Below are 16967 nucleotides of genomic sequence, written 5' to 3'. Positions count from 1 at the left end.
TATTTACTAGGGAGTCTCACTCTGTCAGCCTGGCTGGAGTGCAGTGGCGCAATCTTGGCTCACTGCGACCTCTGCCTCCCGGGTTCAAGCGATTCTCCTGCCTCAACCTCCTGAGTAGCCGGGACTACAGGTGCATGCCACCACGCCTGGCTAAATTTTGTATTTTTAGTAGAGATGGGGTTTCATCATATTGGCCAGGCTGGTCTCGAACTCTGGACCTTGTGATCCGCCCACCTCGGCATCCCAAAGTGCTGGGATTACAGGCGTGAGCCACTGCGCCCGGCAGCTTTAATTTTTAAACAGCCCTCCAGTCCATTTCTCTTCATTCAGAACATGAGGAGGGAAGGTTGAGACCCCTAGTTTTAACTAGGGCAGCATAGGTAGTGGGTGGTTTCTGAGTCTTCAGTGCTGACCGGCGGAGAGAGATGTGCTCTTCAAAATCTCTGGGGGACCCCAAGCAAGGGCTGTAGGCAGAGCCAAGTGGAAGACCTGGTGATGAACTGGGGAAACAAATAAGCCAGTAAACTTGCTCCAGGCAAAAACGAACACGCCCCTGACCCTTTCTCCAGGCTCCACAGTCCTACCACCTTGGTCTCAACTTTGCTAGAGACAGGTGGGAAGGCTGAAAGAGTCCTGGCCTAAACTGAAGGGCAGCAGGAAGGCTCGAGCAGAGGCTTCTAGGAGCTGAGGAAACAACTCGTCTGCTGGGGTTCCTTCCTTCTGAACATCACCTACTTCCCCTTAGTTTCCCTGGCTTTAAATAGCACCCGTAGCCCACCACCCAACTCTAATCAAGATGACACATTCACTAACTGCAAAGTACTCTGCTCACTGAAAATGTTGGAGGCTGACAGCCAGCCAATGACGAGTTCTGCAACCAGAGAAGCATACAGACCTGTCAGCTCCTCTGGCCAGCAAAGGCAGGCCCGGGTGTGTGCAGAGGGAGGGCTGCTGAGCCAGGGGCACTCGGCAGCATGAACCTCCAGAACACTCCTACAGCCCTCACAACAGCTGGGCAGATGGGCACTGTGGCTAAACTAGACTAAGGCAAGCAGCCTCTGGCAGGGGTGGGGAAAGGTTTGACATTTCCAAATGTATTTGTTCAACAATGGTTATCACCTTGTATTTGTGGGGTCTAGGCAGGAACCTAGAGCTCGTATCAAAGGGAGACAGTGTAGTACACTGGTTTGGAAACAAATTGCCTGAATTCAAATTCCACCTCTGCCACTCTCTATGTGAACTTGGTTAAGTTACTGAAACTTTTTGTGTCTCAGCTTCCCTGCGTGTTAAATCAGTTTAACAGTGTTTACCTCATAAAGTTATTATGCGTTTTAAATATAATGCATGTAAAACACTTAGAATGCTTGTACATAATAAGCATTATATAGATTGTGTTAAATGAATAAAATTAATGAAACAACAAGATTGAGAGACAGAATGCAAGGTCAACAGGTAAGAAGTATGCTGATGTCCCAGGTCAGAGAACTCCGTAAGTGGGGTATGCCCTCCTAACATCTTTTTTTTTTTTTTTTGAAATGGGGTCTCACTCTGTCATCCTGTCTGGAGTGCAGTGGCGTGATCTTGGCTCACTGCAGCCTCGACCTCCTGGGGTCAAGGAATCCTCTCGCCTTAGCCTCCCGACTAGCTGTGACTATAGGCATGAGCCACCGTGCTGGGCTAATTTTTATATTTTTTGTAGAAACAGGGTTTCACCATGTTGCCCAGGCTGGTCTTGAACTCCTGAGTTCAAGCAATCCACCTACCTCAACCTTTCAAAGTGTCAGGATTATAGGTGTGAACTGCTATGTCTGGTCTCCACTAACATCTTTATTACAAAAAATGAAACTGAAAAAAATCAAAAGAAAATAAAGGAGAAAGTGAAATTTCAAAGTGCAAGAACACTTGCCTCCTTCACCCGGTCCATCTCTGTGGTGGAAACTCCCTATAAACCTGAACCTGGGGAAAGCTCAGGCAGGAGCAGAAGAGGACTTGAGTCAATTTGACAGTTTGTTAGTGGTTCTGTAGAAAGGCTTGGTAGGATAAAAAATGGCTAAGATAAGGTTTTACTCTTTCAAACGAACTTTAAAATCAGCATAAAGTTCATACTCCCAAAACACTCTTTGGAATTTTGAATGAAAGTTTTTTCAAATTTAAAAGATGAACCTTTTGTTCATTTGAGACAGTCTTACTTTGTCGCCCAGGCTGGAGTGCAGTGGCGCGATCTCAGCTCACTGCAACCTCTGCCTCCTGGGTTCAAGCAATTCTCCTGCCTCCGCCTCCCGAGTAGCTGGGATTACAGGTGCCCACCACCATGCCCAGCTAATTTTTGTATTTTTAGTAGAGATGGGGTTTCCCCATGTTGCCCAGGCTGGTCTGGAACTTTGAGAGGTTGAGATGAGCAGATCACCTGAGGTCAGGTGTTCGAGACCAGCCTGACCAACATGGAGAAACCCTGTCTCTACTGAAAATACAAAATTAGTTGGGTGTGGTGGCGCATGCCTATAATCCCAGCTACTCGAGAGGCTGAGGCAGGAGGATCACTTGAACCTGGGAGGCAGAGATTGCGGTGAGCTGAGACTGAGCCACTGCACTACAGCCTGGAAAACAAGAGTGAAACTCTATCTCAAAAACAAACAAACAAACAAAAAACCCCAAAGGACAAAACCCCAAAAAACCCCACCCAAAACCAGCAAATGCTACATCCTCTCTTTTTTCTTGTGGCATCATTAGGAAAAGTGTCAGCTATATTAAAAAATGTTAATGCTTTCTTAGCAGCTCTGGTAAGAGGCTTATTAGGTTGGTGTGAAAGTAACTGCACCAACTTCAAATTTGCTATTACTTCTAATGGCAAAAAAACCCACAGTTAGTTTTGTACCAACCTATAGTCATGAACTTGTTCATCTATTTTGTTTTCCCCCATCTACTTTTCAGGAATGAAAGATAGCTGTCTGAATCTGCGATAAGATCTCAGACAGAAGAGTGTTTCTGAGGTGGCCAAGTGCCAATATAATCCTTCTCTTTCATTATGTTTGCTGCAATAGGAAGGAAGAGAAAGGTCTGTAGGCCTGGTTTTCTGAGGCTTGCCAACGATGGGTGTTAAGGTCTGGGTGAGAGGTGAGAGGCACTCAGCAAAGAGCTCCTCAAGCCTGAGTGAATGTCTGTATCTGTTGATCTTGGAGGTCAGGAGTCCTGGAACACAGGGGGTTCTGGGGACCAGCAGAGAGGAAGGGAGAGTGAAGAAAAACAAATGGGCTGAACTGTATGACTTCTGACATTAAGGTGTGTAAGATGAAAAGAGGACTGAGATAACTGTGTTCAAAAAAAGAAGTAAAGGGCTGGGTGTAGTGGCTCATGCCTATAATCCTAACACTTTGGGAGACTAAGGTGGGAGGATCCTTTTGAGCCCAGGAGTTTGAGATCAGCCTGAGTAACAAAGGGAGATCCCATCTCTACAAAAAATATAATTAAAAAAATTAGCCCAGTGTGGCAGTGCGCACCTGTGGTACCAGCATCTCAGCAGGCTGAGGTGGAAGGATAGCTTTAGCCCGAGGTCAGGGCTGCAGTGAATCAGCCTAGGCACAGAGCGAGACTCTGTCTCAAAAAGCAAAAAACAAAACAAAACAAAACAAAAAAAGAAGTAAAGGAAGGAATTCATCTGGTAGCCTTCACCAGCCTTAGATAATTCTACCTACATCTAAATGAAAAGGCACCTGTGAAAATCTTTATATTGAGCCAAACCATGAAACTCCATCCTGAGAGACCAAAGACTCTAGTGAAAAAGACAGAGAACATAGAAATAATGTGAGTGCTTGGGTAGTTCCTTTAGTGTTGGGGTAGTGTGGGGTAGATGTTCAGAAAAAAGAAGTCTTTGGGGTGCTGGGTGCAATGTCTTCATCAGGTCTACTTTGGTGATCCATAATTTATTTATTTATTTTTTATTTATTTATTTATTTTTGAGACGGAGTCTCGCTCTGTCACCCAGGCTGGAGTGCAGTGGCCGGATCTCAGCTCACTGCAAGCTCCACCTCCCGGGTTCACGCCATTATCCTGCCTCAGCCTCCCGAGTAGCTGGGACTACAGGCGCCGCCACCTCGCCCGGCTAGTTTTTTGTATTTTTAGTAGAGACGGGGTTTCACCGTGTTAGCCAGGATGGTCTCGATCTCCTGACCTCGTGATCCACCTGTCTCGGCCTCCCAAAGTGCTGGGATTACAGGCTTGAGCCACCATGCCCGGCCTGGTGATCCATAATTTAAACCTTTGGCATGCATGGGTCATTATCCTTTTTTTTTTTTAGATGGAGTCTTGCTCTGTTGCCCAGGCTGGAGTGCAGTGGCATGATCTTGGCTCATTGCAACCTCTACCTCCTGGGTTCAAGCGAATCTCATGCCTCGGCCTCCCGAGTAACTGGGATTACAGGTGTTGCCACCATGCCTGTCTAATTTTTCGTATTTTACTAGAAACGGGGTTTCACCATGTTGGTCAGGCTGGTCTCAAACTCCTGATCTCAGGTCATCCACCCACTTTGGCCTCCCAAAGTAGTGGGATTACAGGTGTAAGCCACTGAGCCTGGCTCTTTCTTTTATTTATTTATTTATTTATTTATTTATTTTAAGACAGGGTCTCGATCTCTCACCCAGACTGGAGTGCAGTGGTATGATCATGGCTCACTGCAGCTTTGACTTCCTGGGCCCTAGCAATCCTCCCACCTCAGGCCCCCAAGTAGCTGGGACTACAGGTGTGCACCACCACTCCTGGCTAATTTTTAAAATTTTTTTGTAGAGATGGGGTCTTACTATGTTGCTTAGGCTGGTCTTGGACTCCTGGACTCAAGTAATCCTCCCACCTCGGCCTCCCAAAGCGCCAGGATTACCAGGCGTGAGCTACTGTGCCTGACCCATGGGTCATTATCTCTAACTTGAAAAACACCATCCCCTTGGATGTTGCTTCATAACCTCACCCGCCCCCGCCACTTCTCATTTGTTGTGGACTTCATCAGACTCCACATGCGGTGGTCCTCTATCCCTGCTAGTTCCATCCCACAAACTCTTTCTACTTCGGGACTGAACAATATCCAAATTGCTCTCAGAAGAGTCATCTGCTATTCCAATTTTGATTTAAACCACACTCTGAAATATGGGATACATGTTTTCCCCTAAGTAGTATCTGTTTCCAAGTTAGTTCTATGTCAACCAACAGTACCTTGTGCTGCTATCATCTGGTTCTTCCTGATAATAAACTCTTTCTGATTAAAAAAACTTGGCTTGGCCGGGGTGTGGTGGCTCATACCTATAATCCCAGCACTTTGGGAGGCTGAAGTGGGAGGATTGCTCGAGCCCAAGAGTTCGAGACCAGCCAGAGCAATATGGACTGGCCCCACTTACATTAAAAAAAAGAAAAAAGATTAAAAAAAAAAAAGTGACCTACTGGCAGATACTATAAGCTTGTCTGCCCAGAAGTGACAAACATAGGCTGGGCACGGTGGCTCACGCCTGTATTCCCAGTACTTGGGGAGGCTGAGGTGGGTGGATCACCTGAGGCCAGAGTTCAAGACCAGTCATGGCTCATCTCTATTAAAAACACAAAAATTATCTGGGCGTGGTGTGGCACATCTGTAATCACAGCTACTTGGGAGGCTGAGGCATGAGAATCGTTGGAACTTCCGGGAAGCGGAAGTTGCAATGAGCTGAGATTGTGCCACTGCACTCCAGCCCGGGTGACAGAGCAAGACTCTGTCTCCAAAAAAAAAAAAAAAGGCGACAAACTCTGGCAACAGGACACAATCCAAAAGAATGATGAAAAAGAGAACCTCTAAAAGTCTAGCCAGATATCAAAATTGCTGATTAAGAGGGAAAAATCTATCCCAAAGTAAATACTATAGCACTGTGGGCAAAAATGTTAGAAGACAGGAGGATTATCAAAGTTTCTTGGATCATATCCAATATGAGATTCATTCTTTGGATTCCCAAGGGCAGATGATATGATTGACCTTTGCCTAAAACTGCTGGGATACAGCACAACTCAAGGGTCTGACGTGATACAGAAATGCTGCATTGAGAAAGAGATAACTTCCAACTCTCGAGGCCTGAGTTCAGCAAGTACTGGCAGTCACAGAGTGAGGATGGCTGCTTTGGGGGAACTAGTGGCTTTTAGGACGTGAACCAGAATTTTCCCAGATCACAAATGTAGCCAACAACATGAAATCACACCAAATGATTCACACAACCCAATGCTACTGAAAAGAGGCAGCTTCCAGTAATCAATAGTAGCGGGTGAGGTTCAGCTTTATTGTATGGCTGAACGGTTCTACTTGGCCGAGAGCCAGAGGGTCCTTGGACTTACCTATAAATTCATCCATCTGAAAAGGTGATGCTGGGGAGGAGCCAGAACTATAAAGCAGTCTGTTCTCTCCCAGACAGGTCAAGTCGATTAGAATGGATAATAAAGTTTCCTACCGAACCCACATGGGAAGTTATTTTTAGCAGTTCCATAGTGAATAAGAGCAATCACACTTCACATGAATACCACATAGCCAGATATCCTACCCTTTGCTCAGGGTGGCTTAGGACTCTGATGAGGAATAGAAAAAGGTAAAAAAAATAGAAGTAGGGTTCTAGCTAGAAACAGAGGTTTTCCTTAATTCCAACCATGGCCCATTTCATCCTGAACATGTGTGGCTATAAGATGTCCTTTGTCCTGCAGCATTCTGGCTGAGATCAACTCTGTCTAGATTTAGATAAGTTCACGAAAGCCTCTTGCCCTACAGAAAAAGTAGGCTATAGTTTTAGAATTGAATTTGTTTGGCATCTTTGGAAAATGATTATCAGAAGCCACGATGGCTCTTTGCATTTCCTATGTTATTCTTCTCTGGGGGGACAAAGGTACTTTGTTTCTTCCTATTCCAAAGGAGGACACAGCACTATGTCTTTCTTCAGAGACTTTTCCAACTAATAGATAATTCAGTTCTTTGGGACCTACCATAAACAAAGTGCCAGGAACTTTTCTTTCTGCCCGTAATGCCATTAAGGAACCTTCTGCCTAAATGATGAAAGTATGTTATTTATCTATCCTCATTCCAGGATTTGTTGTTTCTTTTTTCTGAGATGGAGTCTCATTCTGTCACCCAGGCTGGAGTGCAGTGGTGCAATCTCAGGTCACTGCAAGCTCTGCCTCTAGGGTTCAAGCAATTTTCTTGCCTCAGCCTCGCACACCACCACCGACAGGGTTTTGCCATGTTGGCCAGGCCAGTCTTGAACTCCTGACCTCAGGTGATCCACCCGCTTTGGCTTTCCAAAGTGCTGGGATTAATAGGCATGAGCCACCGTGCCCAGCCCCATTCCAGGACTTTAAAGCAAGAATTTCCCCAAAGCCATGGGGTATTTGTCCTGCTTAATTATATATTATTTAAAAATGTAACGATCACATAGGGTCTCACAGAACAGATCTGGCCCTCCTCTTTGACTCAGACTTCTGAGGCACTTTCTTGGGCAGCTTAAGTCTTGCCAACTGACTCCTTACCAATGTGGACCCAAAGGGCTGGGCTGAAGTTGTATATTTTTGCCACCATATTTCTATGAATTTTATCCCTTTTGTTTATTCAAGATATTCACCAATGTCCAGGAAGTCAAAGAGCTGGGGAAGAAGTGCAGGGTAGGGGCATGTAATTGGCTAAATCCAGAGGTCCTTGGTGAGGCTACATATAACAGGAAGCAGAGCCACAGTGCCAACCAGAGAGGCACCGGCATCACAGCCTGCTGCCTGACTCTGAGCACAGGTGAGACGATGGTGCCTTTCTTGATGTAGTCAGAACTCTCCACGATGGTCCTGCCCACGAGAGTCTCTGCTACAGTAAAGGACACTGATCTACCCTATCCAATGAGAGAGTAAAAGACAAAGTGGGGCTCACAGCAAATTTTAAGATGCCTCTCAGCAAGTCTTGTCACAACAAGATAATTATTTTTTAAGTAACAATTCAATTAGGTAGCCATTATCATGGCATTTTCCTTCAGGAACCCCCATGTCTCCTGCTAGTGAAAGGAATCACAAGCTCCTAGAATATTCCTAGGCATGAAATGCCTACCAATGAAGAAAAAAAATCGAAGCTCAAACTCTTTCTGAAGGGTTTGTTGCCAGTCATGTCAGGAAGGTTTAAGTGGAAACAGGGAAGAAATTTAATAAAATATTTATGCTCTCTTACCATTAGCATCTTGGACTCCAGTAAGTGCTCCGACGGCTGCTGCGGTTTCCCCAGACAAGACGATCTGTCCCCCACCTTGTAAGGTGGCCTCAGCCAGGGTGGCGACAGCATGGGCGGCAGCTTCACTGAGGGCACAGGGACAGGAGAGAGGGGGGTGTGTAAGATGAATAGAGGAACAGCACTGCAGCCGAGACAAACCATCCTTTCAACGCTTTCCTTGGGTCTCTCTACTGACTCCATGGTTGTGATCCTAACACCAAATACGTGTTAACAGTGCTAATAGATAAAGCCAGGAGTAATTCTGAAATAATATTAATGGCTAGAGAAATCTGAAGTCTTACATAGCTATAAAGCTAATGGTGAGAGTTTCTTTGAACCTCGGTGTTTGAGGACAGAAGGCATTCATTATCAGTTTCTTCCTTATCAATATCAGCTGAGTGCTTGCAAGCCATAGTGGAAGCTCTGATCCATACTCACAATGCAAAAGCCATTTTGGTTGTCAATCACAAGGTTTTCCTTTTCTCTTTTCTCCTTACAGTAACACAAGGCAGACCATCTGAGACTGTCCTTTTATAGCCAAGGATGAATGATAATATGAGGAGTCAGCAGCAACCTGGACTCACTCTTCAATTAATATTAAATAATAATTTGATTTAAAGTCATGCTTTTCAAATACAAAGTAATGGCTGATTAATATCCTGAAGAGTCCAACTCTACCCTTTGACTCACTGTATATGCAGGCAGGGCTAAAACAAAGACTTAAAATTTAAAATTATCACTACAAGTCCAAACTGTATACATAGTTTGCCTCTATAAATACAACAAAATAATAAACCTCCCTATATTGCACAAATGCTCTGTAGAATAGGAAGACATTAATCATTTGTATATAGCAAGTACTATATTAGCAGTGTGTCTCATTTTTCTTTCTTTTCCTTGCTATATGCTTTTACTATGTGCATAAATACCCATTTTTCTTGATTCTATGATGCTACAAACTGTAAGACATACTATTATTTTATGGGCCAGGAAGGAAGAAAAATTCCTGACAATTGTAAGATTATAATTTGCCATCCAAATTTCAAAGAGGTAAAAATGTGAAAAAACAGGCAAATTCATTATCCCTTCTGGTAAAGTATCAGGTGTCAATTTGCCGTTACTGAGGGACTATCGAATTCCAGTGGGCATAGAATAGAGATGGTGGTGCCATTTAGTTTAGCAGAAGTGGACAAATAAGCCAGTTGAGTCAGCTTTGCTCTGAAACTGCAGGCTTTGCTGTAACATGGCAGTGGTCTTGTAACCACAAGCCATAAGTGGAGGTGGGTGAGGGGACAGGGACTAATTGGGGTAAACATGTTAGGACCGTGGGCAAAGCAACATGTACCAAACTCAATACGGTCTCCTTTACCTAAGACAGTCAGCACACAAGTAAGACAACAGATATAGTAATTCCCCTGCAGAAGACTTCTTGGTCACTGTAAGGATTTTAGGAAGCAGGAAAAGAAACCGAATGGCCACAAAAGTCTCATTAAATAGAAAAATTTCCTCTTCTTACTAATTTGTCTTGCTTTTTAATTTTTATGACTGTTTTAAACAGTTATCTTTTTCTGATAATAAAAGCAATATACTTGCTTTTATAGAAAGTTTGAGCAAACTCTATTAAGTATAAAAGAAAATTTAAAATATCACAGTTATTTCCTACTAATCTTAAATACAACTTTAAAAAGATAATATAAGGCCAGGCGCAGTGGCTCACGCCTGTAATCCCAGCTCTTTGGGAGGCCGAGGCAGGCGGATCACCTGAGGTCAGGAGTTCGAGACCAGCCTGGCCAACATGGAGAAACCCTGTCCCTACTAAAAATACAAAATTAGCCAGGCGTGGTGGTGCATGCCTATAATCCCAGCTACTGGGGAGGCTGAGGCAGTAGAATCGCTTGAACCTAGGAGGCGGAGACTGCAGTGAGCCGATATCGCGCCACTGCACTCTAGCCTGGTCAACAAGAGTGAAACTCTATCTCAAAAAAAAAAAAAAAAAAAAAGATAAGATAATAATTAGGATTGTACTGTACAGTTTTAAAAACTATTTTGTTGTGGTAAAATGCACATAACATAAAATTTACATTCTTAACACTAAAGTGTGCAGTTCAGGGAGTTAAATACACTCAGAATGCTGTGCAGCCATCACCGTAATTCGTCTCCACAACTCTCTTCATCTTGTAAAACTGGAACTCTGGACCATTAAACTTCCTATTCTACCATCTCCCTAGCCCCTGGCAACCACCATTCTACTTTCGGCCTCAATTATTTTTTCATTTTTGTTTTTTGTTTTTTTAGAGACGGGGTCTCGCTATGCTGCCCAGGCTGGTCTCGAATTGCAGGGCTCAAGCAATCCTGCTTTAGCCTCCTGATGTAAACAGCTGGAACTATAGGTGTGTGTGCCTTTGTTGTCATATCTAAGAAATCATTGGCAAATCCAATGTCATTACGTTTTGCCCCATGTTTTCTTCTAAGAGTTTGATAGTTTTAGGTCTTAGATCCACTTTTGAGTTATTTTTTGTCTCTATGATTTTTACTACCCTATCTCACATAAATACAACCACACAGTATTTGTCCTTTTGTGTCTAGCTTATTTCACTTGGCAGAATGTTCTCAAGGTTCATCCATGTCGTAGCATTTGTCAGAATTTCCTTCCTTTTAAAGGCCGAATAATATTCCATTGTGTGTATATACCACATTTTGTGTATCCATTCATCTGTTGATGATCACCTGGGTTGCTCCCATGTTTCAGCTATTGTGAATAATGCTGCCGTGAACATGGGCATACAAATATTTCTCTGAGATCCTGCTTTCAATTCTTTGGGATATATACCCAGAAGTGGATTTGCTGCAACATATGGTAGTCCCATTTTTAACTTTTTGAGGAATTATCATACTGCTTTCCACAGTGGCTATATCATTTTACATTCCCACCAATAGTGCACAAGGGTTCCAATTTCTCCACACCCTCACCAACACTTGTTATTTTCTGTTTTTTGGATCGTGACCATCTTAATAGGTATGAGGTGGTATCTCATTGTAGTTTTGATTAGTGATGTTGCATATCTTTTCCTGTGCTTATTGCCATCTGCTTATCTTCTTAGGAGAAATGTCTATTCGAGACCTTTGCCCATTTTTGAATAGAGTTTTTGTTGTTGTTGAGTTTTAGATATTCCCTATATATTCTGGATATCAATCCCTTATCAGATATGATTTGCAAATATTTTCTTCCATTCTGTGGCTTGCCTTTTTGCTCTATTGATAGTCTTTTGCTGCACAAATTTAAAACATTTTTGTAAAGTCCAATTTGTCTATTTTTCCTTTGTGGTATCCAAGAAATTACTGGCAAATCCAAGGTCATGAAGTTTTGCCCCATGTTTTCTTCAAAGAGTTTTGTAGTTGTAGGTCATGGAACCACTCTGAGTTAATTTTTATACACGGCGTTAGGTAAAGGTCCAACTTCATTCTTTTGTATGCAGATATCCAGTTTTCCCAGCACCACCACTCACACTTCTGATTTCAAAACTTAACACAAAGCTATAGTAATCAAAACAGTATGGTACTGGCATAAAGACAAACATATAGACCAGTGGAATAGAGCTGAGAGCTTAGAAATAAACCTTCATCTATATGGTCACATGGTTTCTGACAAGGGTGCCAACACCATTCAATAGGGAAAGGACTGTCTTTTCAGCAGGGGACCCTTGATCTGGAATTACTACTAAGGCTGTTCTTTACATTTTTCATGATAGAATTTAATTTTAAAGTGCTTTTAAGTATTTATTAGAGAGACTTTAATGAATAAATTTTAGTACCTAGGCCCTTCATTTTTAATATTTTGTTAAGAAATTTATGTTAATAAACACTACCACCAACCACTGGGAATTTTTTTTTTTTTTGAGATGGAGTTTCGCTCTTGTTGCCCAGGCTGGAGTGCAATGGCGCAATCTTGGCTCACCACAACCTCTGCCTCCCAGGTTCAAGCGATTCTCCTGCCTCAGCCTCCCAAGTAGCTGGGATTACAGGCACCCACCACCATGCCCAGCTAATTTTGTATTTTTAGTAGAGACGGGGTTTCTCCATGTTGGCCGGGCTGGTCTTGAACTCCCGACCTCAAGTGATCCGCCCGCCTCGGCCTCCCAAAGTGCTGGGATTACAGGCATGAGCCACCGTACCCAGCCGGGAAATTTTATTAATTACCTATATTGGAGAAAAAAATAAAAAGAATAAATAAATATATGATCAGCCAATTTTACAGCATCCACCTGTCAATGATTAATGATACAAATATTTACACTGTGACCTGAGACTTTATGGAAAGTAGGAAAGTATATTCTTTGGAAAAAGCTGTGTGAGAGTCTGAAGAAGAAAACTATAAATAAGAATTGTTTATATGGAATTAGGATCTTTGTTTATAGGCCACCTCAGTGACTGCTTATTTCCTATAATTCTTCCTACAGTTTACAATGATCTCATCTTTATGACCATCAGAGATGACATCCTGCCACTCCTGTACATCCTGAACACACTCTGGCAGAATGAGTTTCATGGACAGCAAAAGGAGAGGGCAGCTCTCCAAGCCTTGACATGAAAGTGTACCTGCAACTGATCACACTCATTTCATTCGACTTGAAGCCCTAAAAACCTGAAGTTATTTTCTTTAACTTCTTTCTAAAATATGGTATGGTAGAAGAAAAGCTGAAAACCAGCAACAACCTAAAATAATCTGGAATGCCAGGGATGAGGAGTCCAATGCAATGGGGGTGACAGGTTGACAGGTCAGTATGATTAATTATCCAACCCCCAGTTAGGGTCTTTACATGGGGCATGAAGACAACAATGATGCCTATGGTAAGCAGGGCTATCATTTCCAGAGCGACTCTAACCTTTTACACTCAACTGTGGGAAACGACCCAACTAAACTGCTAGAAAGATTTTTTTTTTTTTTTTTTTTTTTTTGTGAGACGGAGTTTCGCTCTTATTGCCCAGGGTGGAGTGCAATGGCATGATCTCGGCTCACTGCAACCTCTGCTTCCCGGGTTCAAGCAATTCTCCTGACTCAGCCTCCTGAGTAGCTGGGATTACAGGCGTGCACCACCACGCCCGCCTAATTTTGTACTTTTAGTAGAGATGGGGTTTCTCCATGTTGAGGCTGGTCTCAAACTCCTGACCTCAGGTGATTCACCTGCCTCGGACTCCCAAGGTGCTGGGATTACAGGCGTTTGTGAGCCACCATGCCCAGCCTAGAAAAAGATTATGTTCACCTAAAAAGATGAATAGGGATTAAAAAGACCCTTTACAAATTTTTAGACAAAAATTTTGTAATTTTACAAAAATTTGTAAAAAAATTTATAAAAAGACCACTTTACAATTTTTAGACAAAAGTCATTTCAAAACCAAAGCTACAAATAAGAGGTTTCTATCAACCTTTTATCTGTAAGTGTCTAATCTTTACCTATAGGAAAGAAAAGCAGTTGTACCATCGCTGACCTCTATTCCAGAGAAGATTTCTGATCTAAGTTTTCCATCCCATTTTATTGGACAAATATCACTCCACATATTAAAGCCCCGTTTTATTTTAAGAATATGTCTAATTTTAAGTCAATAATATTTTCATCTTAAAGACTAAGATCAAATTTTTCTTTCAAAATATGACTTTTAAAAAGCAAAATCTTCTCAACAAAAGAAGGACAAATTCTAAAATTCCTTGAGAAGAGGAATTAATCTAAGTATTTTCCCATAGCACTGAGTCACAGCCCTGCACACAGTAGACACACAATAAATACTGTCTCAGGGTTGACAATATACTATCAAGTAAGTTTCCACTACTTTAGAAACGTAGAGTAAGTCTACAAAGCCAAATCATCATCCTACATGCAAGGACTATACTGGCCATATTCAGGAAGTGGGTTTGTAGAAGGACATGTTTAAGAGGAACTACAAGTCCAGGACAGCTTAACCAAAGAACTGAAAATTCAAATTAATCACTGCATCACAAGTAAATGGTGATACCACTTCCTTTCCTCTCTGGTTGTTCAGGCTAAATAGCTTATATATATAAGCTATCATATATATAATGCTATTATATATATGTATGTACGTATATACACACACACACACACACACACACACACACACACACACATTGTTTTAAAGCTGTGATGTTCTGCTCATTTGTTCACTTGGATTCCCTTCCCACCTCCTTTCCAAAAGTGCTGATTTATTCTTTATTTTGAAAATGAAAATTAACATAGTTTTTAAACGACAATTTCTCCATACCCACTTTGGGTTGTTAGAAAGCCAGGGTGGGCTAAAGGCTGTGGAGCCCTGGGCCCTTGTGACTTGCAGTATGAAATTCTCTCAACAGCATGGTTGAGAAACAAGTCCGTCCTGCAACTGTCCTGATTCCATTGGACCCTGTAAAAGATGAAGGAGCCCCTCTACCTCCTTATTCCCCAACCTGCCATTGCACGTAGCTTCCTCTCCCTTCTCACCCTGCGCCCACATCTGCTGTTTACATTGCAGCAGAGGTGCAGCTGGTTATAAGAGAACCATGCTTGTTTTATCTGCACCCGAAACACAGACAAGCTGCAAGAGGGCAGATTATGAAACTGCTTTGTCATCATAGGAACAAAGACCAGATTTCTCTGTGTATTTCTCACTGAGATGACTTCCAACAGCAAATTATGTGGAGAGGCTCAGAGTGTAGGGACTAAATGATTCTACTGCATCTCGTCCACAAGGAAGTGAATGTTAAGGGCTTGTGTCTTATATCCAACCCTCCTGACTAAGACATTGGACCATGGGTTACCTCTCTTGGGTTCAGAAAGCCCTGATGTTCCCCTAATAGTCTGCTATAGTCTAGTCTCTGCTGCCAGGCTTGGTTTCTTCATCCCCAGCAGAAGCTGTAATACACCAACCCCTAACACTCATTGGGGCAGCAAACTACCTGATTGCAAAGATATTTCAACATCTCTTTATTCCTCCTCTATGCCAGTGAACACATTCTCCTTCCTTTGGAGTAAACACTGTAGCCACCTCAGCTGCATCTGAGTTTGTTAACAAGCCCTCAGGGGATACCATTACCCTCTTGCCTTTAGAAATAAGCCCTGGTCCTTACAACAAAGGGAGCCCAAATGTGCCTCATATTTTCCACTATGTACAGAGTTCCCAGGACACACACACTTCACTGGAATATCCAAGGTGTTGGCTGCAAGTCTCAATGAAATCAAGTTTTGCTGGTCTTTAATGAGGGCCTGTTAGGCCCCAAGCTACAGTCGGGCAGGGGATGGGGCTGTTACTGGACTAAAGGGAGGGAGAGTCACTTGGCCATGCCTTTCAGGAAGCTTATCTGGGTGTTTCTCTCAAAGACAGGGGTAGAATTGAGCCAAGTGTAAGGAACCAAGTAAGACTTTCATGTTACTGAAAAGCAACATGGTGGGTATACACGTGAGTGGGGGAAAAAAAAGAAATGAAGAGCAACACGAGCAACATGGCTCAATAGGCTGAAAAAAATGTTCTGATCACTAGGGACTAACTGGGTAACTCTGAGAAGACGTGTGTGTGTGTGTGTGTGTGTGTCTGTGTGTTTCAGTTTCCTATTCCTAATCAACCACCAATCTCTGGCCATACTTCTTTAAAATGAATCACTTAGGCTGGGCGTGGTGGCTCATGCCTGTAATCCCGGCACTTTGGGAGGCTGAGGTGGGTGGATCACCTGAGGTCAGGAGTTCGAGACCAGCCTGACCAACATGGAGAAACCCTGTCTGTACTAAAAGTACAAAATTAGCTGGGCATGGTGGCAGACGCCTGTAATCCTGGCTACTTGGGAAGCTGAGGCAGGAGAATTGCTTGAACCTGGGAGGCAGAGGTTGCGGTGAGCCGAGATCATGCCATAGCACTTCAGCCTGGGCAACAAGAGCAAAACTCTGTTTCAAAAAAAAAAAGAATCACTTTACCTCCATTCTTATGACTTTACTTTCCAAGACCTTAACAAGGTGTGCTGGAGTGCCTCTTCCTAACTGATCTTCTAATCTCCTCTCACTATAATCAAATCAGAATAGACAGTTCTTAAAATATAACTTAAATGATAATAATTCTTGAAGTGCTAACTCTGGGTTGGACACTGCGATGAGAATTTTATCTATATTATCTCATATACATGATTCTGTATGATAAGTATTATCCTCATTATAACAATGGGGAAAACAAGGCTCAGAGGTTATGTTTCTCAGGATCAAATGGCTAGTGTGTGGTGGAGCCAGGATTCAAACCCAAATATGTGACGTTGGAACCCTGCTCTCAGCCACCATACCATACAACCTCATACAGTGAACCATACACAAATCCATCTTAGCTCTCTAGTATCTATCATAATCAATCTAAACTTTCACTGATTTTATATTTAGGGGAGGTGATCCCCCTCCTCTGAATTTCTACAATGTTCATAGTCTTTACCATACAATTCAACAGTGAGTTATACTCTAAGTAATACTGTTTGCTAAGTGTTACTTAAATCAGTCTCCCCAATAAAAGTATGATTTCTTTGAGGGCAGAGTATATGCTAGAGCACTCTATTTTCTATTTACAGCCTTACCCAGAAGAGCTGGCATGCCGCAAGAGTTCAGTGACTATCAAGGACTAAGAGCTGCTATGGATGAGAATAGCAGCCCTTACTGCGTACAAGACACTGACCTAAGGATTTCACATGGAGTAACTCAGTTCTCCTAACACCCCT

At 42.8% G+C, this 16967-nt stretch overlaps 1 protein-coding gene across 10 annotated transcripts in view; it reads right to left on the bottom strand.

Annotated features, from left to right (window-relative positions):
• The window catches only part of NRF1 (nuclear respiratory factor 1), a 151402-nt gene that overhangs the window by 22257 nt on the left and 112178 nt on the right, over window positions 1-16967 (bottom strand). For 9 of the 10 annotated variants that reach the window (XM_023223418.1, XM_023223412.1, XM_023223417.1 and 6 more), the window contains one exon: window positions 8195-8319. In XM_023223418.1, the coding sequence (XP_023079186.1) occupies window positions 8195-8319 (125 nt within the window). Of the gene's footprint in view, window positions 1-189; window positions 501-8194; window positions 8320-16967 lie in introns of those variants that run through there. The other variant, XM_023223420.1, reaches the window with a different exon arrangement.

The sequence above is a fragment of the Piliocolobus tephrosceles genome, chromosome 8 (assembly GCF_002776525.5).
Source record: "Piliocolobus tephrosceles isolate RC106 chromosome 8, ASM277652v3, whole genome shotgun sequence".
Lineage (NCBI taxonomy): Eukaryota > Metazoa > Chordata > Mammalia > Primates > Cercopithecidae > Piliocolobus > Piliocolobus tephrosceles.
The sequence above is the reverse complement of the archived record's forward strand: the minus strand, read 5'-3'. Positions and strand labels throughout refer to the sequence as shown.